The 26,114-nt window shown below is 36.4% G+C and overlaps 1 protein-coding gene across 1 annotated transcript in view; it reads left to right on the top strand.

Moving 5' to 3' along the window:
- The first annotated feature begins 4,766 nt into the window (after positions 1 to 4,766).
- The window catches only part of GYS2 (glycogen synthase 2), an 80,485-nt gene continuing 59,137 nt past the window's right edge, over positions 4,767 to 26,114 (top strand). Inside the window, exons 1-4 of the mRNA XM_079141481.1 lie at positions 4,767 to 5,241; positions 15,484 to 15,665; positions 19,575 to 19,766; positions 22,259 to 22,441. Coding sequence (XP_078997607.1) covers positions 5,121 to 5,241; positions 15,484 to 15,665; positions 19,575 to 19,766; positions 22,259 to 22,441 — 678 coding nt within the window. The 5' untranslated portion in view covers positions 4,767 to 5,120. The remainder of the gene's footprint in view (positions 5,242 to 15,483; positions 15,666 to 19,574; positions 19,767 to 22,258; positions 22,442 to 26,114) is intronic.

The raw sequence follows: 26,114 nt of genomic DNA, 5'->3' as shown, positions 1-26,114 counted from the left end.
ATCATAGCTTTTTCCTTATTAAGAAAAATTTAAAAATTCCTAACAGCTCCTTCTCACTTCTCTAGATTCATTACTATATTACTTTCCTCTCAAAATCTCTGAATAAATAAGCATATCAATCTTTTAATTCCTTGAATTTACTACTTTCTTTATGTATATTACTCTTTACATGTTCTAATTCCTCTGCTTGGAACCAATACCTCCCCCAGGTCCTTAGATTTTCCCCTATATTTATTTTCAATCTCAATTTAAATATCATTTTCTCCAGGAGATCACTCAATATTCTAGCTTGGATTATTTCTATTGCTACATGTTCTCACAAGCCCTCCACTTCATTCATCACCCAAGAAGTTATTTATTTATTTTTACGGTGCTGGTGATCAAGCCTGCAGGCTCATTCATGTCAGGCACTTGCTCTACATCCTCCGCCCCTTTAATTATCTGATAATACCTACCTTTCCTGCTAGAATATAAACTTCAGGAGGACAAGAATCATGGTCACTTACCTGGCATATTACATTCAATTCTTCATTCTAATCCAGTTTCTGTAATTACATCATCAACACATGCACACTAAAGTACATATAGTGGACAGGTGAGAACATAGAAATGAAATAAACAGGGATGCCACATTGGAAAACAAAGGTACTTTTTGACCTTAAGAAGAAAAGATTGAATGTTAAATTTCTTGCTTTCATTGCTGCTTTTATAGCATTGAGAAGAAAATAGAGATTTCTATAGAATAAAGTTTTACATTCTAGATTTTGTAACTAATATGCAGGTTTCATATCCTCAGTTCTGAAGCCTGCTTCCTTGTTCGCCTCAGTATTTCATCTATATATATTTTAGCAGTAGGTGGATACAATACCTGTATTTATTTTTATGTGATGCTAAGGATTGAACCCAGGGCCTCACGTGGGCTAGGCGAGCATTCCACCACTGAGCCACACCCCAGCCCCTCAGTATTTCATTTTTAACAGAGCAAATTTTCATGCTTAAAACTTTCCAGTAACTTTCTCTTACAAGCCTGATAACATCCAGTCTCTGAAGTAGCTTCTCCATGATCTGCTACCCCTTTCGTCTAACCTCATCCCCTCCAAATTTCCACCCTTTCATTATAACTTCAGTCCCAGGTGCCCTGGTCATCTATCTATCCTTTGCTATTGTTTCTCTCAGATCTTCAGGCATTGCCACTTCTCATCATTTATGTCTTAATTCAAGTATCAGTTCCTCAAAGGAATGTTTCTTGATCTCCTGCCCCAGCTAAAACACCCATTTCTATTCAATGTCACTCTCTACCATTTTTCAGTCTTCCTCTGAAACTTAGTAGCAACTCATAACATATCTTGTCTAGTTTTTAAAAGATTAATGTTTACATGTCCACATGAAGGCAGAGACTTGTCTGCTGTTTATTGAAAATATTCTCACCATCTAGATAGTAGCACATAGTAGGTGCATCATTAGTATGTTAATTGACTCATTCTGAATATGCAGATCCAGGCTAATCAAGCCTTGGAAGTCCTTCAAAGACTTTCAAGAGGATTCCAAAATGTCAAAGCAAAAGTGTGTTCTTCTAAATGTATCTAGTGACCTCTGCTGGAATATTTACTAAGGAAACCAAATACATGTTGTCTTCTTTTCTTTTTCCCCTCTAATTTGCCCTCTTGCCTCTTGCCATTGAAAGATAAGATATTAGTGTGGGTGTGAAATTAGGGACTGGGTCTTTCAAGCATCTTTCTCCTACCTTAAAGAAGCCCCATCTTCCTTTCTGCCTCAACAACTGTTGTCTTTCTGCTTCCAACTCATCCATTTGTGTTTTTAGCATAAACATAGGACAGTATTCAGGGGTTTGGGAAGTTGAGAACTTTGCCTGATCCCCCTCCAAATCTGCAGAAATGACTGCCTTTTTATGCACATATATATGGAAGAAGGAACTTCATCCAAAGAGTATGGATAGGTGAAGGCGTGGACGTATTTGTTTCAGTTCTATTTATTTCACCTCTGTTGAGTGAAGGAGCAATTTTGAAAATAGTATTCACCACTAAAAAGCGAAGAATTGGCAAAGAGTGTCCTCATGTTGAAAATAACCATATCAAAAAAAAGTATATAAGCCTGCTGGAAGGTGTCATTAGGAGATGACATGCTACTGAAAATACTGATATTTGATACAAAAAGAAGTCAAATGGGAACCAAGGACAAGGAATTTCAAAAAAGTCACAATAATGAACATAGAATTGTGCAAACCCTTATGAATGATTAAATTTTAAAACTTTTATTATCCTGTGTAAGGTGTGTGTATCTGTATATACTGCAGAAAATTTGTAGAACACAAAATAAAACCAAAAAGACCATATAAATATTGGTCATAAGCACCATCACTTACAGACAATCATTGTAAGAGTTTTGGCATGTATCCTCCCAATGTTTTGTTCACATCTATTCCAGTCTTCTATTTACATATACTTCACAAATATAAGTATATATATATATATATATATATATATACACACACACACACACATATACATATATATACACACACATTATTACAACATTGATTCAGACATTCTAATTATGCTATTTTATATCTTACTCATTTTCATTTAGCACATTATAAAATATGTTCATTAATCTAAGATCATTTTTTTCCAAAGTGTTTAATATAATTAAGTACTGAACAGGTAACAAACATGTATAGTACAATATGCAAGAATTAAGAAAATTAGCCTCCCTTTCCTCTCCAATGGTAATCAATGCCATTAGGGGAATTTTAATAGGCCACCATATGTTTTATAAATAAGGCTGAGCATTACTAAAGTGTTTGGCATAGTGCCAGGTACTACATTAAATCTCTTATGTAAATTACTTCATTCTCATTTTAATAAGTAAACTAAAGCTTAAATAAACATCTGCTGAAGGTTACATATCTGTTAAGTTGCTAAAATGGACTCAATTCCAGACCAAGCATTTGACACCCGGCATATACTATAAATGAATAAATCACTGTTTTGGTGTAAGTTGAATAATGTGAATTAGCTCTGCTGTGGTTTGTTCAGTCCTGGAAAAAACAATCTCAAGGTCATTGAGATGAAGCACTGCAAACTCAAAGCTCTGTCATCTCCCTGTCATCCTGTTTTCACTCTTCATCAACATGTCCTTCTGTTTGGTTTCATTGGAATATGTGTTTGCAGAGCACTCAGAAGTTAAGTCAACACAAATTATTCATTTGGTAAAAGAGAGTTTTTTCAACAACATAGCCTCCTATCTATTATTTTAGTACTTGATTTTCTTTGGATCAGCCTTGTAACCTTTTTTTCACAACTTAAACAAATGGAAAATAAACTGCGAATGTAAATTTACGTTTGTAGACAAAGATAATCAAACATGTTGTTGAATCAAGGAAGACATTTATAGTTCTTGATTTTTATTACTACCACATAATAAAATGCGGTTTTACCTATCTTGAGTAAAAACAGGTTTCAGTCAATTAGACCAACTGTATGGAATGGGACTAAAGACTTAATAAAATTTCTGAAATAGTATTATAATAAGGAACAAATTATCCTCTGACAATTGTACTTATAATTTGAACCTGAACATTGTTTTGTTTGAGCTTAAATTCTGCTACTACATGGTATAATGCAAAAATAACAACTGTAGGGTGAATCTGTAAAGCAAGAAGGTTTAAATTAAAGCATGCTGTGAATATACTTATTTACTTTAGGAACAAAATTGTATGTGTGTGTGAATACATTAAGACAAATACACATACAAACACATGGAAAAACAAATATATGGCATTTATTGGCAATGTTATCCTGGTGATATTTATTTTGTAACTTTCTTCCCATATTTGAACATATTCACATCCACATCCATTGAATTATTATTATTATTTTATTATAGTTATTATTATTTTTTACTGGTGATGGAATTCAGGGGTGCTCAGTCACTGAGCTACATCCTTAGCCCTTTTTATTTTTTATTTAGAGACAGGATCTTGCTCAGTTCAGAGACTGACCTCAAACTTGTGATCTTCCTGCCCCAACCTTCCAAGGTACTAAGACCACAGTTATGTGCAACCACACTGGGATCATTATGTTATTCTTTATCAATTTAATCATATTTAAATTTACAGTATGACTAAAATCAAGTTCTACTACTCCTTTGAAATATGGACTGATGACCATTGACCAGGCAAAATTACATTCCTTATATGCTCTACCCAATGACACACTGAGATTTATGCTTTTGATATGGTGAAAATATTTAAGTTATTAAGAAAAGGAGAATCAAGATCTATGCTTATCATCAAAATTCAGTTTGTAAGTGTAGAAGGAACTAATTAAGAACAAAAAAATTTAAGGTTCTAGAAAGAGGCATTAAAAAAGAAAAAACAGAGCCAGGTGTGGTATTGAACTCCTTTAATACCAGCAGCTTGGGAGGCTGAGATAGGAGGATCGGGAGTTCAAGCCAGCCTTGGCAAAGGCAAGGTGCTAAGCAACTCGGTTGAGACCTTGTCTCTAAATAAAATACAAAATGGGGCTGAGGATGTGGCTCAGTGGTCAAGTGCCCCCCCAAAAAAAGAAAGAAAGAAAGAAAGAAAAGAAACCTACAAGAATTTAAAAACTGCAAACATATTTTAATCCATTCTACATGTAGTCTGTGAACTTTATGAGGGAAATTGCGTTGCTAATATTGGATTGCTCTGGAAATGATGAAACAAGTCCTGGAGGCAGCATGAGTCCAGCTTGGTCAAAAGGACAAGGGCTAAAGGGCTGGATTTGTATCATGCTCAACCTGTCCCAGGAGGTGCCTGCTCAAGTCCTGAACAGCAGGATTTTACTCGTGATTGCTCTGGGTCATTGGGGTTGATAGTAATAAAGGATAGTGTCCTCATTGGACAGAAAGACTGTAAAAGGGGCTGAAAATTCCCACTTCAATTGGGAGTTCTCTGGGAGGCCCAGGAGATTTTATTCTGTTGGTTTCCTTTTTTGAGTATCTATCCGAGCTTGATACCTACTGGCTCTAAACTTCTGTGTCTCTAAGTGCACCTATCCACGAACTGCAATTAATTGAAACAAGGAATCAAAGAGAGGTTTCAGAAGACTGGAAGAAGAATGCTCCGAGGTCGATCATTATCTGTGACATCCCTGAGTGGGCTTCCTCAGTGGGAAGCTGAAAAACTTCCTGTGGAGGATTTACTGCTCTTTGAAGTTTCTTGGGAGGTGACCAATAAAGGTTGGTGTTGCTCCTGAAGGTAACTATTCCCCAGGATGCCGAAGGACATGGATTAGGATTTCATAGGTGATGCTTCAGTGATAATGTACTGCATTATCAAGGGTGATCAAGGGTGACAGTGATCTAATCTATTTCAACAAGCAGTGAAACCTTAAGATGTGTGTGTGTGTTGAAGAGGGAGTAAGTGAAAAATATTAGTTATTGCCATGGAATGAGAATTCAAATAAGAATTTTAAATCCATGTTATGACAAAGTAGGAATGAGGGTTTTTAATTTTTGTTTTATGATTTTTTTTAAACAAAAACTTCATGATTAAGTCCTTGATTTTAGGAAGAGCCCTATGTTATTAGGATCAATTAGAAACTTAAACTCCACATACTATTAGCAATTGTATGAAACATTTCATAATGCTTCTAATAATTCAAGATTAGCTTGGAATTAAAATTTTAATGTAAAAGCTGATCAGAAGACATAATGTTGTGTTGCTACTCAAGAGACTGAAAGTATTTTTTCTTTAATGCTAGGCATACATTGAAATTATGAAATAAGAAATCAAACTGATCAAAATTAAATAATTTCCTAAAAAAGATATAACCTGATTATTCTGGGTTGGAGAAGGTAACCTAAATGGTTTTAGTAATACAGGTACCTGCACAATTATCAAAGAACAATTTTTAGATTGATAGACTCTAGTTTAAAAGTGTCAAGACTGAAGGAAGAAAACATTATCTAACAAAGATAATCGTTTTGAAGACTTAGTCCTTTAACATCGTGAAGGACCAGGTCTAGAGATTAATGGGTAAAGAGCAATAACAAGCTATGTAATTTGAAGGAGCTGAAAGGAAAACATGAATATGATGCATGACTTCTTCCTTTTGGCTAGTTAGAGCCAGGATAATCTCAAAATTGCAATTATATTTTCCTTTTGTTCTGATTTTTATCTTATGCCAATTTTTCAAAATTGTATTTGTAAAATTTCTAAAATTAAAATTATCAGTTAATTCTGCCTATGCAGGAGGGCACAGAATGCAGGTGAGAGAACAAAGCCCAGTCTTCCTGGCTGCATGGAGAAGGAGCACAAAGAAAAGGGGCTTTACTATAGAGTAGAGAAATGTCTTACAAGTGGATCTCTCCGATGTCCGTTTCCTTGTCACAAAAATTTTTCTGCCTGGTTTTTATTTTATTTTACTTTTTATTGAGAGTAAACAAATTTGTTTTGCAAAATATTAAGTGATATGGACTCCACTATAAAAGAAGTGAATAAATTATTTTTAATAATATAATCCAGAGGAAGAGGAACAGGATGAATGGAGGTCCTGGATCTAAGGGATCTCTCTGTAGGGGCTAAAAGAGAAAAAAATATATCACCCAATGTATCAGCTAGCAGAAAACAGAAACCACATGAAAAACTATTCGGTTCTGCCCAGTTTTTAAATATGACCAAATTCCTGGCACCAGAGCCACCACTACAACAACTGAATCCAGTTGACATGTAAGAGTGTACCTTGAAGTGAAGCTTTCCTCTATGGAGTAGGCGACAGCTCAAAGAGCTCCATGGGGTGAGTGGTCTTTAGCAAATGTAGTCAGCCCAGAAGACTCGGCCCAGTGCCCTCCTGTACTTTAGCAGAGCCCCCTTTTTTCCTTCGTTTCTCTCCATTTAACAAACATTAATGGAACAAATGAAAACTTATCCTGTGGATTTTAAATCCCAATGATGTGCATGCTAATTTCTGCTAGAACAGAGCCTGGCACATAGAAAACGTTCAATGAATTTTTGGGGGTGGATATCACGGATTGAACTGAGGAGCACTGAACACTGAGCCACATCCTCAGCCCTGTTTTGTATTTTATTTAGAAACAGGGTCTCACTGAGCTGTTTAGCGCCTCGCCTTTGCTGAGGCTGGCTTTGAATTTAGGATCCTCCTGAGCCGCTGGGATTACAGGGATGCGCCACCACGCCCAATTCAATGAATTTTTTTAAATGAAGGAATAATACGTTTATTTTTTGTTCTTCGTTCTGTCTTTGAAACTCATTTTCTGTGATTTTCCTGCCAAGGAAGGTGTGTGTGCAGAAGGATCCATAATATTATTCATTGACTTCATCTTGATAATTTTAATATCTCTAAAGACTGATTTTGTCAGAATTTTAAGAGACATACAATGACTATATTCATCTCTGACAATATATTGTAGTTTCTCTTTTAAATTTGCTTTGAACTTGACTTTCCTGCAGTTCATAGCCATGGCTTGAGGCATCTTAGGGATCATAAATCCAGCTCCTCCATTTCATACAAAAAGTAGATCCATTGAGGCACTAAATGATCAAGCAAATGGAAGAGAGAGGACTAAGACGCAGGTCTCTTCCCAGTCTGAGTCCTCTCTTTACTGCCACTGAAGAATTAAATATTGAGACCTTTACTGTCTAAGGGAATGTCCTATAGATGAAAAAAGCTTACTTGCAGTCAAATGTCAGAGATCTCTGAATAATAAAAAAAAAAACTTTTACACAATCTGAGTATCAGTTTATTTCAGAAATAAAATGAAAATAATATGTTGCAGTCACCTTACCGTGTTCTATGGCAAAGAAGGAAGTTCATTCATAGCCAAGAAAACAAAAGATTTTTTCAGAGAGAAACAAAATTTCTCACTACCAAGACTTTGCCAATGAATAATGGAAATGTATAACGTATAACAAATGAAGGAGTCACAGTTAAATTACTGGTTGTTAATAAAAACTTCCAAATAACATTTTCCGGTCCTTCATATTAACCTTAAATGTATTGCTTTTATTCATTCATCCATCTAATTTTCAAAAAAGATTCATCAAGTATTTATTAGATGTCAGGTACTAGAAGACTAGAGAGACGGAGTCTAACAATACAGAATTGATTTCCAGTCTTCCAAAATTTATAGACTTGGAGGAAGATGGACATTAAACATGTAGCTATAGGCACATGCAATAATGAGGATTAGAGAGGAAGGTGCTTGCAGACTGTGTGGTGGTGTCTGCGGCGGTGGTGGTGGTGGGACTCCTAATTTAGTTTGGTGTTTGGGGAAAACCTTTCTAATGAAAAGAAATTTGAGTTGACTTTTAAGGTTGAACTGCTGTGGGGCAAAGATGACAGGGAAGTCAATAAAGTGTAGACAGTCCTGTGTGAGAGACCTACACAAGCTGAGACACATTGGTGTGCATGCAAGATGCAGAAGCGTGCCCTGTTCAGAGATCTCAGTGCAGATCTCTGTTCAGAGAGGGAGAAGGAGGAAGTCCGAGGGAAGATAGGAGAGACCAGCGGGGGCCAAATCGTGAAGCTCCTGGATGAATTATTAGCTTTAAGGATGATAATTTTATCTCCAAACTATGAAAAATAAACAGAGCCATTAAGTTCTAAACAGTAGGAAGTGCTAAATTGGATGCATTTTTGAAAAAGTATGGTTAAAAGTTGGGAGAAGAGAATAGCAGGAAAGTTGGATTGTGGCATGGCCTCGGATGGGAAGTTTTCTCCATAGGTTGGGGAAAAGATGTTCACTTTCTCCTTCCTTGCTCAGGCCCTACTACAATCATTTCTTCTGCACAGACTTTCCCAAAACCTCTACTAGAGCCAGATTATCATGTTGAAGATTTTGGATTATAAAGAATTTAATGGAATCTGTCACAAATAGAATTAAATTAAGAGGTGTAAAGACTTTTGATATTTAGTCCTAAAATAAAAGGTTTCATCTTAAAACAGACCAGACACAAAAATTGTTTTAGTCCCAGGTCAGCATGTTACTGGACATAATCCCTTCACCTGGTGTCTCCTCAAACTGGATATCCCAGCTCTAGGTCATGTGGCACAAAGGGCACATGGACAAACTCAAAAACTGGAGTCAAATGGGCTGGCAGAAACCCAATAAAACTGCAAGTCTACTCTTCTGAGGCAGGTATTCTATAGGAAAAAACCTTGATATAAGTGGACCTCACGGAGTTTAAGAACCTTTAGAAATTGTTTCTGAAAAGATGTACACACATGTATTTAAGAGTTTTTTTCTGAGAAGTGGACTACACACTTTTGTCAGATTTCCAGAGACCTGTATGATTGATTTAGGAACCTTGATTCATACTAAACATGTCTGTATAGGATCTATATTGCTCATTTTTAAATAAGATTTTTCTTGTTTGCTATTGTTATTTGTGTTCCTTATACATTTTTATATTAATCCCTTACTAGGTATATAGTTTGCAAATATTTTCTTTCATTCTGTGGGTTGTCTTGTTATTCTGTTGATCTTTTTCTTTGCTTTACAATTTCATTGTGCCCAATCCAAAAAATCCTTGCCTATCCTAATGTCCCAAAAAGTTTCTCCTGTTTTCTACTAGTGGTTTCATAGTTTCAGATCTCGCAACTAATTGTCTAATACATTTTGAGTTGATATTTGTAACTGGTGAAAAGTGGGGTTTAGTTTCATTCTTCTGCTTGTGGATATCCAATTTTCACAGTATCATTTAAATTTCCCCAATTTATGTTCATACACATTTGTCAAAAATCTCTTGGCTATAGATGCGTTGCTTAGTTTCCAGAATTTTTGTTCTGTTCCACTAGTCTGTCTATTTTTGTGACAGTAACTTGCTGTTTTGATCACTTTAGCTTTGTTGTATATTTTGAAGTCCGTTAGAGTGATGCTTCCTGCTTTTTTGCCCCTCAACCCCAAGATTTCTTTGGTCATTTTGATTCTTTTGTACTCTGGTATGAATTTTAGGACAGTTTTTTTTCAATTTTTGTGATGAATGCCCTTGGTGTTTCAATAGGAATTTCATTGGGTAGTAAGGATATTTTAACAATGTTAATTATTACAATCCAGAAACATTGTATAGCTTTCTCTTTTTGGTGTCTTCTTCAATTTCTTCATCAATGTTTTATAGTTTCCACTGAAGACATTTTTAACCTCTTTGGGTAGATTTGTTGTTAGATATTTAATTTTGTGTGTAGTTATTATAAATAGGATTGGTTTCTTGATTTCTTTTTGCACATAAGTTGTTGCTGGCATATAGAAATGTATGTTGATTTTTGCAAATAGGAAACTATTTGTAACTTTGCTGAATTCATTTATAAGTTCTAGTGATTTCTTTGACGGAGTCTTTGGAAGTTTCTGCATCTGCAAGTAGGGACAATTTGACTTCTTTTTTCCAATTTGGATGCCCCTTATTGCTTTCTCTTGTCTGTTTGCTCTGGCTTAGGTTTCTGGTACTTTATTGAATAAAAGTGTTCAGAGTCTATATCTTAAATAGGAAGCTTTCAGCTTTTATCCATTTGATATGATCTTAGCTGTGGGCATGCTTACCCTGATTTGAACATTACTACATAATCTATAAATGTATTGAAACATCACATAGTAACCCACAAATATAATTTATATGTGTCAGTTACAAACCCAAAAAGAAAGAAAAATAAAGATTCATGACTCCAAAATACTCTAAGCCACTAAATTCCTTTTTTGTTAATCCAGAACTATCCACAGCAAAAACAAAGCAAAACAAAAGAACCCTTTTTCCTTTCCTCCCCACACCACTTTTAAGAACCCATCAATTTGTTGCTCCATATATTTACTTATGATCTTGTTGACTATAACCTGAGGGTTCTGGTGTCAGACTATCTAAACTGGAATCCCAACTCCTCAATTACCTGTGTGATGGTGGATACATTACAAACCTCTCTGTGTCTCAGTGTCCCCATTTAAAAAAATAAAGATAATAATTGCATCTACCTGTAGTGCTGTTATGAAAGTTTTTAAAAACATCAATCATAAGTTACTTGCAACAGTGCCTGCATTTAATAAATGCTCTGTAGGTATTGGCTTATAGCCATTAAGTTTTCAAAAAAAATATTTATAAGATGAGAAAATTAGATCATCAATTATTATACTGGCTTTCACTTTGAGTGATTCCATGATTTTATTTTAAATACAAGATCAGAAAGAATAAAAGAGGCAGATCAAGGTTACTTAAATCGTGGATGACACAGTAATTCAGGGTTTCAGTTTCTTTGCCTGGCAGAGATAAATCAATGACATCCTAAGTCATACCACATGAGCTGCACAATTCAAGTAAATACTGCATGATACGCACAGCTTCAAGGCAAACACCAGTCTCCCCCACTTCCTTTTCGTCCAGAATGCCCTGTATAAGCTTCACCTGTACAGAATATTTGGAACCATAGTTGTAGCTGTAATCAGGGTGGGTGTGCACGTGGCCTTACTCAAAGCTATCACCTCTCACTGCAGAGACTGCAGCTGCTTTGATTTAAACCACAGACCCAGAAAAGTACTGGGAACATAAATGTTTGTCATCCATTGTCATAGGGAGCACGTAATCACTTTCCTAACAGACCAGGGAAGGGCTGCCTCTGAGAATGATGTACTACCTGCATAATTACTACCTCTGCTCCTGCAACTGTGTCTCGGCACAGGGGGGTCAGATTAGCAGTCACATATCCTGAAATAGTCAAATGACTTCCAAATTCTGTAACTTGAGCATTTTAAAAATAGTAAAGATTTAATCAGTTTTATCATGGAAGTACACATATAATAAATACTAGAGTACACACGCACACATATACATATATATTTATGGAGAGAGAGAGGGAGAGAGCGAGAGAGAGAACAAGATCCTTATTGTGGCTAGAGCCCATTCTATCCTGCTTTGGAATAGTGATTTTTAGTAAAATCAGAAGTGTTCCTATATACGTGCCATGGTAGCTCATCTTTTCTTGCTTATGAAAAGCTTGATACTTTGTCCTCACAGTAAAGATAACTCCCATGTTGTTTCAGGAAAACATAAATCAATAAAATACAAAGTACTTGTTTGAAGGTGAAGGTGAAGTCCAGATTCAATGGTCTACACTGTGGAAAAACGATAATTCACTAATAATATTGAATTTGCCTTTTAAAACATAAAATGGCATTTATTTGCTGATTTTAAAAACGAAGTATGTGTTCGTGAACCTCTGATTTATACCCCAAATTCGAAAATGAGCAATTCTATCTCTATGCCCTGTACTTAGTAATATTCCAGCATGCTAAGATAGAAGACTGGGGCAAAGTGTGGTAAATAAAGAGAAAAAGCCAAGGGAAACAGTTGGCAAATAATTATGCAGGGGACAAGGAGAGGCTAAACAGGTGCTGAGTATATGAAATAGCAACACGAGGATGTCCCCACAGGATAGTGGAGTGAGGCCTGTATTTGTAATAAGGTCTCAACCAACATGAGTTGTAGTTTTATTTAAGTTTCATGTTTTCATTCTAGAAACACTGGAAGAGCATAGTCATAGTATTTAAAAACATTCTGGCTATTTTGGAAATCTCTATATCAAGGCTGAATGGAAAATGAAGTAGCAACTGAATTTACTGATTTTCTTTGTATTTCAGTTCCCAAATCTTATCATTTATTTCTTCAAATAAAGTATTTCAGAAACTAGGGGCATAGCTCAGCAGTAGAGCAATTGTCTAACATACACAAGGCCCTGGGTGCACTCCTAGCATCATTAAAAAAAATTTTTTTTTCTTTCTCCTTAACTTCTTAAGCAAATGAAAATGTATTTGCATTCACTCAAGTCTATTTGCATTTGAAACACATAACCCAATGAACAAGGATACTTTAAAACCTATGGGTGAGATACAAAGTTACAAATAAGGAGTTTCAAGAATAAAAATGTAGGTATGGCATTTAATAAATAGGTACCACCAAAACTGTAGCATATTCTTCTGATAGAATGAGAATGTAGAAGAGGAAAAATTAATTGAAAAATTTGCATCTTCATAGGTAATAGTTTTGAATAAAACACATATATTTAAATATGTTGTTAAGATGTGACTCTCACTCTAGAATTCCTTTTACGTGGTCTTGGAAACAGCTTCTCTAAAGTAATTGTCCTTAGCAAATAATGTCGATGTTTCACAAAACTTTCCATAATTTTGGGAACTCTGTGTACATATAGTTGATCTTGACATAAATTTTCTTTAAATATTTTTTTAGTTGTTGATGGGTCTTTATTTTTATTTATTTATATGCAATGCTGAGAATCAAACCCAGTGCCTCACATATGCTAGGCGAGTGCTCTACCACTGAGCCACAACCCTAGCCCCTTGACATAAATTTACATAGACTTAGATCCATTGTTGAATGGGTAAGTGAATCACATCAGCTCTGATCGAAGGGAGAAGCTCCTACGAGTGTGAGTGTGTTTTGCACAGCCTCTTCAGGTATTCCCTGCTCACTCCTTACCTACCATCTGTGACTGATTGTGTTCTCATTAGACTGTTCAAATGACAGTTCAAATTTCTTTTTGGTACAGACAAAATGTCTTTCTTTACAGATGAGGAGAACATTGTGTAAATGCTTGAAAATTGCTTGCATTACATTTTGGAGTTACATTAGCTCTTCTCTTTGATATATTAATGGTCTGGTTAGCATCATGTAATAGTATCAACATTTGCCTTTTATTTCCCACATCTCTCAAAAGGGAATTTTCCCAAAAGTATAGCTTGAGTGGCTCAGGCTTAAAGAAAATTTCACAGATGGCAATGATGACCATTGGTTAGAACTATTGAGAAGATTAATAATGATTTAAAGACTACTGAAATAAGAAATTTAACAAATACAGTATCAAAATTCATATTTCTTCCAATTAGAAAATCTTTTGAAAAACCGCAGTGAAAATAAGAAGAAACTTTCTTTTCAATGTAATAAAATTGCTTTTTATAATTGAGTTGAAAATTGGTGCCCAATTCTTAGCTCCAGAATGTTACACAGAATTTCTTGAGTCAATATCTTGCTTATAGTTCAGTCCTAATTTTTCATCCTTTCAAGTGATATTTTACTTGCTCAAACATCACCTTTACCACAAGACCTAGTTGTCATTGGGATTTTGTTGTTGTTGTTGTTGTTGTTGTTTGTTTTTGTTGTTTTTGCAGTGCTAGTGATCAAACCCAGGGTCTTGCCCATGCTAGGTAAGTACTCTACCATTAAGCTACATCCCCAGCCAGTGAGACCTGATTTTTTATATTTTAATTTATTTTGTAGATGTTGCTAGACCTTTATTTTATTCATTTTTTAAAAAATTTTTATTTATTTATTTATTTATTTATTTTTGGGTGCTGGGGATCAAACCCAGGGCCTTATGCTTACAAGGCAAGTATTCTACCGACTGAGCTATCTCCCCAGCCCCTTATTCATTTATTTTTATGTGAGGCTGAGAATCAAACCCAGTGCCTCACACATGCTAGGCAAGTGCTCTTCCACTGAGCCACAACCCTAGTCCCAAGACCTGATTTTTAACACTATTGCTGTACTTGCTCTTTCTCTCTAAGCTAACTATTACTTAACCCTCATTTAACAAATGAGGTAATTGAGCCTTAGGCTAGTTAAGTGAGTTTACTAATTTAATCTAAGTTGATTCTAATCTTTTGCCATTATATTGCTTCAACAGATACCCTATACACATATCTTTGGTCACTCTTCTTATTTCTCCCAGGATAATTTTCTAGATGTGGATGTGCTAGATCCAAGAGTATACATATTTTCTTGCTTTATGTTTTAATACTGGTAGCAGTAATGCCAGAGGGAGAAAATGAAATAATGACTCCAGGAAGGGAGAAATATCACATGAGTATGAAAATTAGTATTTGTGTCACTGGATTGCCGTCAGAGTTAGCCCAAGCATTTCCCATCAAAATCTGTCACCTCTTTCCCCTTGTCAAAAGGTACCTTGCTCAGTTCCTTAGAAAGAGAATGCACCTTAGCCTGGGAGATTTTCTTCTAATTGCAACAGTGGCCACAACTTGGACACAGCTGAGCCCCTTCTTGACTATCAAGGGAGAAGAGGTGAACTACTGCAGAGAACATGTGACAATGGCTGTTTGCCCTTAACTTTGATGCTTCACTGTGAATAGAACTTTAAGCCAAGCACTGATGTACTCCAAGCCTCTCTTCAGATGCCCTGAAATGTGCCTGTCTGCTTCTGCCAGCCTGATGTTCTCTCGTGCCCCTAGAAGGGACTTTAAAATTGACCCAGAATTGAACCAAATAGTAGCCTTTTGTTAGTATCCCTTGACAACATGTCAAACCCTGTTCTTTGAGAAAGTTAAATAAACCCTTGTGCTGGGTGGACCCAAAAGCTAAATTAAAAATGAGAGCATATTTCCATCCCTTCGTCACTTGAAATGAATTTCTAACCCCAATGATAATAGAGCCTTTTATCTTTCTAACAGTGGGAGGCATCTATACCGTGATTCAGACAAAGGCCAAAACAACTGCAGACGAGTGGGGAGAAAATTATTTTCTGATAGGTCCATACTTTGAGCATAATGTGAAGACTCAGGTGGAACAGTGTGAACCCGTGAATGACGCTGTCAGAAAAGCTGTGGATGCAATGAACAAGCACGGCTGCCAGGTAAAGGACCGAGGCTTTACTCGGCAACTCTCAGTAAACTGTTATGGGAAACAGGCAGCAATCTACAGCAACTCCCAAAAGAAGACCCTCCACTCCTTAGGGAAGAGGAGCAGGTTTGTGAGAAAGATGATGAACTTGGTCTTAAATAAATTGCACTAGAGACACCTCAAAAAGACCAAGGGGAACTGTCTAATAGAGTAATGGATTTGGAGATCTGCAGAACGTAAAGGGTAGATATGTTTTTGAGGAAGTCATTTGTATTTAAATTGTGAAGTCAGTGGTGTTGGACAAAGTATTCAGTAGAAGTTTATAGACGAAGAGCAAAAGTTTTGGGCGAAAACTTGGGAAATGTCAACATGTTAGACATACTTTAAAATGAGCCAGAGAGGCTTGGGTTGTGGCTCAGTGGTAGAGCGCTCACCTAGCACTTGTGAGACCCTGGGTTTGATCCTCAGCACCACATAAAAATAAAATAAAGGTATTGTGTCCACCTACAACCAAATAATATATATAAAACGAGCCAGAGTGCAAGCATAGAAGCAAAGGTGGAAATGAGGATGTCCTAATCCTCAGAACCTCTAAATATATTACCTTACATAACAAAAAGGACTTTGTAGATATGACTGAATTGAGGATGTTGAGATGGGTGATAATCCTGAATTATCTGGGTGAGTTCAGTATAGGCACAAGAGTCCTTGGAAGAAGGCAGCAATAGAATTAGAGTCGCAGAGGTGATGACAGTGAAGAAGAGGTTGGAGTCTTGTACTTTGAAGATGGATGAAGGGGCCGCAAGGGGCCTTTAGAATCTGGAAAAGGCAAGGCAGCAGAGTCTGTCCTAGCGACTGCAGATTGAATGCAGCTTCTGCCAACCTGTCGACTTTGTCTTGTAAGACCTATTTTGGATTACTGACCTCTATATCTGTAAGAAAATAAATTCTTGCTGTTTTAAGTCACTGGGTTTGTGGTAATTCATTATAGCAGCAATAGGAATAATGATGTTAAAACAAGGGAGGAGAAAGCTTCAAGTATGAAAGAAGGATAAAGGCAACAAATGATTGAAACAGGGTCAACTGGGTTGGGAAATATTCAGGTTATTGGCAGCATTGCTAAGTATAGGTTTTTAGAAGGAGAAGTTAAATCAGCAGTGGATTAAGTAATGAATGAGTGGTGAGAAAAAGGATATAGAAATTGTAACTATGAGATTTTTCTATGAAAGGGGACAGATAATAATAAAGTGTTTCAGATGACATGTTTTTGAGATTTGATGTATTATTAAATATAAACCTGAGCTTATTTATATGCCAAAAGGAAATGTACTAACAGGGAGAAGTTGCAAGGTCAGAATAAATGGATGATTAAAGAGGGTAAGGTGAAAGAGAATGGTGGAAAGGAACACAATCCAAAGTAATTCTGAAAGTATTGTTCTTTACCCTTTTCTCTTAAACAGGAAATAATGAATGAATGCAAATAGTTGACTCAGGCTGATCTCAGTGTTTTCAACCATCTTACTAAAGTAGGAGTTAAAGGTTATCTTTTGAGAATTAGGAGGCAAGTATTGAAATAAGAACTTGAAGGTAGAAGTACTGAAAAAGTATGTAAGGAATATATAAGAATTTCTTGACATCTTTGAAGTATAATCAGAACTTTTTGCTAACACAAATATATTTGACTGTGACATTTTGTAGCAGCAATCAGCAGCTTGAGTGAAAGAGTAGGAAATTGAATAAATGGAGATCCAATGTTGTTTAATTTCGACATTCATATCAGGGTTAAAGTGGCACTAATGTTGGAGGAAATTGTGACAGGGACTGGATTGATATGCCTTGGTATCTAAATGGACAGAAAAGGAGGTGATAATGTAAAGAAAATGGACAGTTCCAGGAACTGAAAGTTTGAAAGAGAAAAAAGAAAGAATATATACACCAGGAGTCACACTGAGAAAAGTGGAATTTTAGGAGTTGTATGGTAACAAGGTGCTGGAGTTGAAGCTTTCAGAGAAGCAACAGTTCAGGTTGACAAGGGTAAGACTGTAGCCATGAACTTGGGTGGCTGGAACCAGATGCACATGAAGTTCTTTGATTCTACAAAGTCAAGCAAGCCTGGGGTAAGTATGTAGGTTAAAAAACTTGAGACATTGTTAGGATAAGGTCAAAAAGAAACAAGAAAAAATAAACATAATATATTTGGATAGCATAAGCAAATAAAGAAGGTTTTAAATGTTTCAGTGAAGTTTAAAAAATAAGTTTTCTTCTTACTCACCCAAGGAATATAGTTTCTGGAGGTGAAAAAAGGAGAAGTTCTCACTTGAGGGGGGTCTGTGTGTAGTGGTATCCAAGAGGAATGCACAGTTTAAGGAGCATAATGTGTAAGTGACGGGAGAACTGGAAGTTCCAGAAGCACCAGAAGAGAAAGTAGCACAGAGAATGTGAGGAGAAGGGTGCATGTTGTACTATTGGGATAAAAGTAAGGGAAACATTAGAAGGGGTTTTTCAAGGCAGAGAAAGATGAGAAGTACCAGGGGCTGCCTGGTCTCATGATTTGAAATCCAGGACATATTCTCCTCAAGCAGCTGGGTCAGAGATTCCATGGGCCCCCAAATTTTTGGTCCTTATCTAACCTGCTTCTTTGTTCTTAATGGCCCCTAGGAAATTAAACATCAAGTCCTGCTTTATTGACTGAAGAGAGGTGGAATAGAAGCCAGTTCCTTAGAATGCAGCTAAAGGGGTTGGAATATTAGATGTGCATTTCAGTTCCTTCTTTTGATAAAGGTATTGAAAATTTAATCTCAAAAGGAAAGAGTGGCATGATAAATACTAAATTACAATGGAAGCAACTTAAATGAGGGTCTTTCAAGGTTGGCCAAGGTTTGGATGGGAGAGAGGCATCACCATACATGCCTGAGTTCCATAAGAGGAAGTGACGATCAAATTGGGCTTCCAAGCTCTGCAAATTTCAACCTTGGTGTAGTCCTAAGGGACGAAGTATAAGCAATGTGGACACATTCAAATTTCCAGAGAGGCCTGAATATGCAATGAGAGAGACTCTTAGCCCCTCTGGATTCTAGAAAGGAGTTGAAGTGGTTTATGAGGTTGCAAATCCTCTTATAGGATAACAAACACAAAATAAAAATCAAGGCAAAAGAATAAGAAAATTATAGAAATTTAGAGATCAAAAAACATTAAAACTTGAATACACAAGTGACTATGTAAATACAAATAGAAAAAACTGAGATAACTAATGCATTAAAATTTGCTTGAGATAAAATAGAAATAAAAAAATCAGTTTGAAGATTAACAGGATTAGATTTTGAGCTGTTAGAATAAATCAATAATATATCTTTGGCAACATATTTGGTTAAGACCTCTGGTAGCAACCTATTAGTAAATGTTTGGGTCACATCCTTTTAAATGGGAGTACTAAGATACATCATACACATTTGTCTACAGAAGCAGCTTCTTTTATAGCAGGAAATATTGTAAGTCACTTTTCATAAAGGGAAATACACCATACAGTGACTGTTATATTCAGTTCCAGGTTATTAAAGATACAGAGCCTTTCAACTTATGACTATATCATTAAAATATAGACTATAATGTTAAACTCTCTATGCATGAGTTCAAGGAACCAGGAAGATAAGGAGGGACAGAAGAACAAAGGTTATGTTATCTAGATACATGTTCTTAAATGACCAAATTTAACAAAGAGCAGAAAGTGGAGATTGTAGAGAACAGAATGTGAGTCCACTCCAGTTAGGTGCAAACCTCAGATGCCATCACTACTCTTCTCTATGTAGCATGCCTAATCTGCTGTTGAGCTCTAAATAAAGTTCACAGTCTCTATGCTCATATACATTTTCTTCTCTTGTGTTATTTAATGTTACCATGTGGCTGTGTATTCTTTACATGACAGGTGCATTTTGGAAGATGGCTGATAGAAGGGAGTCCTTATGTGGTGCTCTTTGACATAGGCTATTCGGCTTGGAATCTGGACAGGTGGAAGGGTGACTTCTGGGAAGCATGCAGTGTTGGAATCCCTTATCACGACCGAGAAGCCAATGATATGCTCATATTTGGATCTTTAACTGCCTGGTTCTTAAAAGAGGTACAGTTTGCTGTACAGTGATAAGACAGAGGAGTGGCAAAACTGCAGTCAATGCCCAGAAATAATCCCAGGAATTTTGATTAAGCAGATTTTGAGATAATGCCATCATTGATTGTCCCAACACATTTTAAAGGAATTATAAAACATTCCTAGAAAATGTCCAGCATTCCTCAACTGACTTCCAATCTTTGGAGCAGAGTTATAATAAAGCAATAATCATGCTTATTAATATGCAGCTCACATAAGATTTAAATGGAATGGTATGATTAAAACATGCAATTATGTTTCCTGCTATGTAGATGATACACAATAAATAAGCAAGAAAAAAATGTAGTTTTCATCACCCATTATATATATGCATTGTGAAATCTTGAGAGAAGAAGAAAATTTGAAAAATTCTGTTTGGCACTCAAATATGAGTGCTTTGTGCAATAAGACTGACTTATAGATACTTTTTTTTATTATTTTCTAAGGTCCAAAGTGGTCTCAGAAGTCACTTAGGAGGGCTGGCGTTGTGGCTCAGTGGTAGAGCACTTGCTCAGCACATGTGAGGCACCAGGTTGAATCCTCAGCACCACATAAAAATAAATAAATAAAATATTTTAAAAAAGAAGTCACTTAGGAGTCCTTTGCAGAAGAATATTCCATAGACATAAAAAAAGCAAGAGCATTAGAAGCCAGATTTTGTTAAACAATTCAAGCCTGAACTCTCTTGACTCCTCAGAGCATGGCAGTAGGATTTCTTTGCATCCCTTTCATTATACCAGCCTAAAAATCAGATGGTGAAGGAAGAGCATACTTAGCAGATGGGTGAAGTCCACGGTCAAAAACATAGCAGAACTGAGTGTTGAGAAAGTGTTCCCCTTAATCAATCATTCCTTCTGAAAAAAAAAAAAAAAAAAATCCCAATGTCTATTGAAGGCTGCCTTGAATGGAAGGGGCAGTGGACAGGCAGTCCTTTTTCTTTATGCTGTTGGCAACGTCAGAGAAGAAGGGTAAACGCGTTGGTAGAATCTGTCCTAATGCTGAACGTGGTCCTACTTTTGATCAGTTAGTGGACACAACTCTTCCTCTATAGTCTGCCTAGCTGAGACACTGAGTCAAGGCTGGGGCCAGCCACCAAATAAGTGTGTGTGTGTGTGTGTGTGTGTGTGTGTGTGTGTGTGTGTGTGTTTGCCAACCATTCTTTCTGATTAGGGAAATAGAAAGGAGAGAAAAACCAGAGTCTCCATTTTCTCAAAAAAAAAAAAAAAAAGAATTCCAGAAATAGAAATTTTCTTGGGATCAAAGGGTCAATAGGTAGAGACTCTGGGGCATAGGCAAGGCTACCAGTTGCACTACTGTGCTAACCTGTCTGTGCAACTCTTAATAACTGAGAGGAACTTCCTAAAGTGCAAGCAAAGTTCGGAGGGTTTAACCTTGTCAGTGGTTCTCAAAGAATATTTCCTTGGACCACCAGCAGGAGAGCAGTGAATGTTAGTTTTTATAAGGTTGGAACACGCTAACTTTAAGGCAAAGAGACTAATGCCCAACCTGGTTTGGTGTAGTGGAATTAGACCTGGATCCTGGGTCCTTACTAAACTGCTATTTAATTCTAAACAAGTTATTAGCATTTCTCTTTCTCCCTAATTCTATTTTCTTAAAATAGTAACATATCAATTAAAATTCTTTTGGCTTTAAGGAAGAGAAAACCTAGATAAGACAGACTTAAAACATGGAATCATTTATTACTTATTTTAATCTAAAAAAAACCATAGTAAACTGTAAATGAAATGAAGAGAGATTGATGCAGTGAAGTGGGGGGTGGAGATTGTGCTGGGGAGAAGTACTGGGGATTGAACTGGAGCAGGTTGTGTTCCATGCCTTCCTCATTATGTCAGGGTCTATCCTGGGGGTGTCTATAACTAAACACAAAAAATGGATAAATAAGAAGAAAGAAACTTGTTGGACTGGGGATGTGGTTCAGTGGTAGAGTACTGACTTAGCATGCATGATGCCCTGAGTTTGATCCTCAGCACCACAGAATAAAGAGTAGATAAATAAATAAATAAATGAGATTTAAAATACAAAACTTGATAACTGGGTAGTTGAAACTTAGCCAGGTGCTCAGTGACATATTCAGGAATGTTATTGTTATTATTGATTCATCCACTCAATGAATATTTCTTATGTACTGTGCATTTATAAATTTCTTAATATTACTAATATTCATTATTCAGTATCACTGTTAATAATCATTTCTCTGTGGATACAAAAATAAGTCTGATTTATCATTGAAAGGGAGAGTAAGACATAAAAATATTGGACTTCATAAATATGTAAATATGCCACTGAATCCTATAAAACATTTACCCTTACTGAATTTGTATGGCTCATATTTAGACCCCTTTAAATTGCAATAAAATTTAGACACCATGATTCTCCAGTGCAGCAGGTGATGCTCAAGATCATTCTTCACCAATAACTTCTCTCAATGCCTTTTTCTGGTGTAGGTGACAGATCATGCAGATGGTAAACATGTCATTGCCCAATTTCATGAATGGCAGGCTGGAACTGGACTGATTCTTTCTCGAGCCAGGAAACTCCCTATTGCCACAATATTTACAACACATGCCACGCTACTCGGGAGGTATCTCTGTGCTGCAAATATTGATTTCTACAACCATCTTGATAAGGTAAATAGTCCTTCCACTTCCCCCCATCCACATTTCTGTCAGATCACTGAAGGTGAAGGATGAAAAGCATTGACCTTTGAATTTCATCTGCCAACCAGATGGCAGAAATGCCCTTTTAGCTAATCAATATTCATGAAAAGGCCTCCCCTGGGGTGACAGCCGGTGTAGCTTAACTTTGCTCAGAGTGCAATGGAGTGTGGAGGTGTGAGGCCTGATTTCTGCCCCACTTGGGAGCAACAGATCTGGAGGAGCACGATAGGAATGACACACTGTGTGAACCCAAGGCTGGGCTCTTGTTCCTTCCTGTAGCTTGCAAACTGCTGTGAAGATGCTGGATTCACATCCAGCTTTGAGTGTAGGTAGAGAAGGGGATTCTAGGTGTACAAATGTGCACTGAGTTATTTCCTCTATCTTCTAATAGAACAATTTTTGGAGACATTAAAGATGATAGGTGAGATTTGTCTTCTGTAATTTGAAATGCATAGGTGGGATTCTTGGGGTTCAAGTAAGACAGAAGTTATAGAAAATAGGAATGTGAGGTGTTATATGATCAAATAATTATGTTTGCTCATTTTAAGAGATGACCCAATTCCATGATCCAAAATCATTCAGTTTTTATTTCTTTATTTTATTTTCCATCAGTTAAGTTGGAATAATAAAAGCACATCTCTTATATTATTGGGTCAACACTATGATAAAGCATACCATAAATTAAGAGATTTTGCAGATTTGCTGTCTATATTACCAATCTTACCTTAAAGGCTAAGTCTCATAATCAGGAAAATTAGGTATTTGGAAAGTTAATGTCTAAAGACTTTTTTCAATTTGAAAAGTTCTAGAACTCTATGAAACAGAATGTGTGGGGGTGGGGAGTGTGCATGCACCCGGGTGTGTATTCCATGAATAACACTCAGATAATAGTATTGGAAAGTTATACCACTAGCTCACATACACTTTGAGAACAAGGAAGTTCTTTGTGAAAAATTTTAACATTTGCAAAGCAGTGAGAAGCCCTAATGAAAGTTACCCTATAAAAAGATCAGCCTAACCTAAAGGTCAGATTACAAGCATCAGATGTACATTTAAGATAGTTACAGAGTAATTCAGAAAACCAGGAGCTCAGGGAAATGTCCTAATGGTGTGTGAGAATGGTGGACTGATAAGGGCAAACCAGTGATCTGTGATGAGCTTGTCAGCCATGCTTCCTGGAGAAGAGCAGCCTTTGATCTTTCTGAAAGAGAAAATAATAGAATGGCATATTGAATATTTCACTCCAGAGGGCTTAAGAATATTATATAGTAACAAGTAATTAATAAAAAGCTAGTAATATACATTGGGTGGTCTATTTTTAAGGAGTAAACGTATTGTAGTACATAGTTAACGTTATCTTTCTGATAACACTATCCTTAGTATTTATATCATATTATCTTCAAATATGATTATGTATCTCACTATTCATATGTACATATACATATAAAATTTTAAGCCCCTCTCTATTAGGTGTGTAAGCTTAGTCACATCCCACTCCATAGTTCTAGGAAATTCTTCTGCCAAGCCAAGAAGATAACAAGTAGTCAATAACTAGGTTTTGAGTTAAATTCCTAATCATTTTCCACAATAGACCCCCACCCGCCACCATATTCATAGTAGGTTTAGAATTTGAGTGGGTGATATAAATAAAACAAGAAGTTATATATATGATTTTTTAAATATTGTTTTTAGTTATATATGGACACAATGCCTTTATTTTATTTATTTATTTTTATGTGCCGCTGAAGATCCAACCTAGTGCCTCACACATGCTAGGCAAGCGCTCAACCACTGAGCTACAACCCCAGCCCTATATGAAATTTTTTGAAAGCTCAGAATAAGAAATGAGTCATAATTCAGTCTTCAGTGCAAATTACATATCAACTCAGGATCAATTTCAGTAAGTTTTAAGTCAAACAAGTAACTCTTGAGGATGATCTGAGGATAAGAAAAAAAGGATTCAATGTTTGTAAAAGCAGAAAGATTAGAACTATTTTGCTCAAATTATAATTGCTAACTAAAAATACTTTTTGTAATAGTCAAGCCACAAAACTTTGATGTTGGCTTACATTTTGAGTAAAATTAATTAGCTATAAGAGCATTGCAATCATTTTCAGTCAGCTTATACTTTTCTGAGAATTTCCAAGAATATATTTTCAAACACACTATCTTAAGTTCTGCTGTCAGAGATCCACCCCACCTCTACTGAAATGTACAGATACCTAATGCCTAATGCTGGTTTTTTTTTGTTTGTTTGTTTTTGTTTTTGTTTTAGGACCTTTAATTTTTGTTTTGGGCTTTTTTTTTTCCTTTTTCCTTTTTCTTTTGCGGGACTGCTGATTGAGCCTATGGGAACTCTACCACTAAGCTGCATTCTCAGCCCTTTTATTTTCTAATTTTGAGATAAGGTATTGCTAAATTGCTGAGGCTGATCTGGAACTTGTGATCCCCCTGCCTCAGTCTTGGCAGCATCTGGGATTACAGGTGTGTGCCACTGCTCCTAGCCTCTTTTTTCTTAAGAGCAACAGAATTTACTGGTTGCAAATCTGCAGACGGTACCGTGCGATTAGTGAACAAGGAAGGAAGACTTAGACAATTGCTTGATGTATTTTAACTCTTTCTTAAAACCAAGTCTTGAACTAGTCAACTTCAGGGATAGGGTTACCCTCCTATTTCACCGCACTGTTTTATTTACATACTTTACCTCACTCTGTGCTTTTGTACATAATATGTAGAATTCAATAAAAAGTTATTGACACACATGTAGGCACAAGAAAGCAAGGTGCCTTGTCAAAAGAACCAGGTGTAGACAGGCATTGGAAGTTGGAATGATCAGACAAAAGATTTGTCTGTACAATGATAAATATATGGGAGGGTGGACATCATGTGTAAACAGGGTGTAAAGCCAAGAGGAATGGCCATACATACTTTGTGCCTCCTGCTAAGGGAGCCCCAGCAGGCAGAAAGGCAGCTGCTGTTAGTTCACCTGACTTCACAGTTATGTCATGGGGTCTCCGGCTTCTCATTTTTGTAGACTCCATTCACTTAGAAAAACTATCTTCCCATCTCTGGAAGTGGTAAGCATTGTCTCATCTGTAAACCATTCTGTGAAACATAAGCAATGATTGTAATAATAGTAGTTCAAGTTACCAGCATCTTCCAGGTGCCAGGCACTTTTCTAAATAGGTGTGATGTCACTTCATTTGAAATTGACAAAAAAACTCAGGGAGGCAGGAAAATTTTTGTATTGCTTTCCAAGTTACTCTTCTTAAAAATAGTATGGTAATGTCTTTACCATTCCTCTTCATAAACCCTGTCAGTGGCTTTCCAATGAATACAGGACAAAGGCTAAATTCCTAATCACATCTTCAGGGATTTGGTGGATCGGGCCCTATTGTATTCCACCAGGTTCTGACTCACATTCCACACATAATGCTGCAGTCACATCAGGCAGCCAGCTATTTCCTGCACATGCCATAGCACTTTTATCCTTGTTCTTTAGGGAAGCTTAGGTTTCTACCCAAATTAACTTTCCCCAAATTAATAAACTTTCTTGTCCCAGTTCAAATGTCATTTAAATCATCCAGCCAATTTGGAGATATAAAGATGAATAAGTCATGTTCCCTGTACTTGAAAATCTTAC

Source organism: Sciurus vulgaris (assembly GCF_902686455.1).
Source record: "Sciurus vulgaris genome assembly, chromosome: 5".
NCBI classification, from domain to species: Eukaryota; Metazoa; Chordata; class Mammalia; order Rodentia; family Sciuridae; genus Sciurus; species Sciurus vulgaris.
This window is presented reverse-complemented; position numbering and strand designations above follow the sequence as displayed.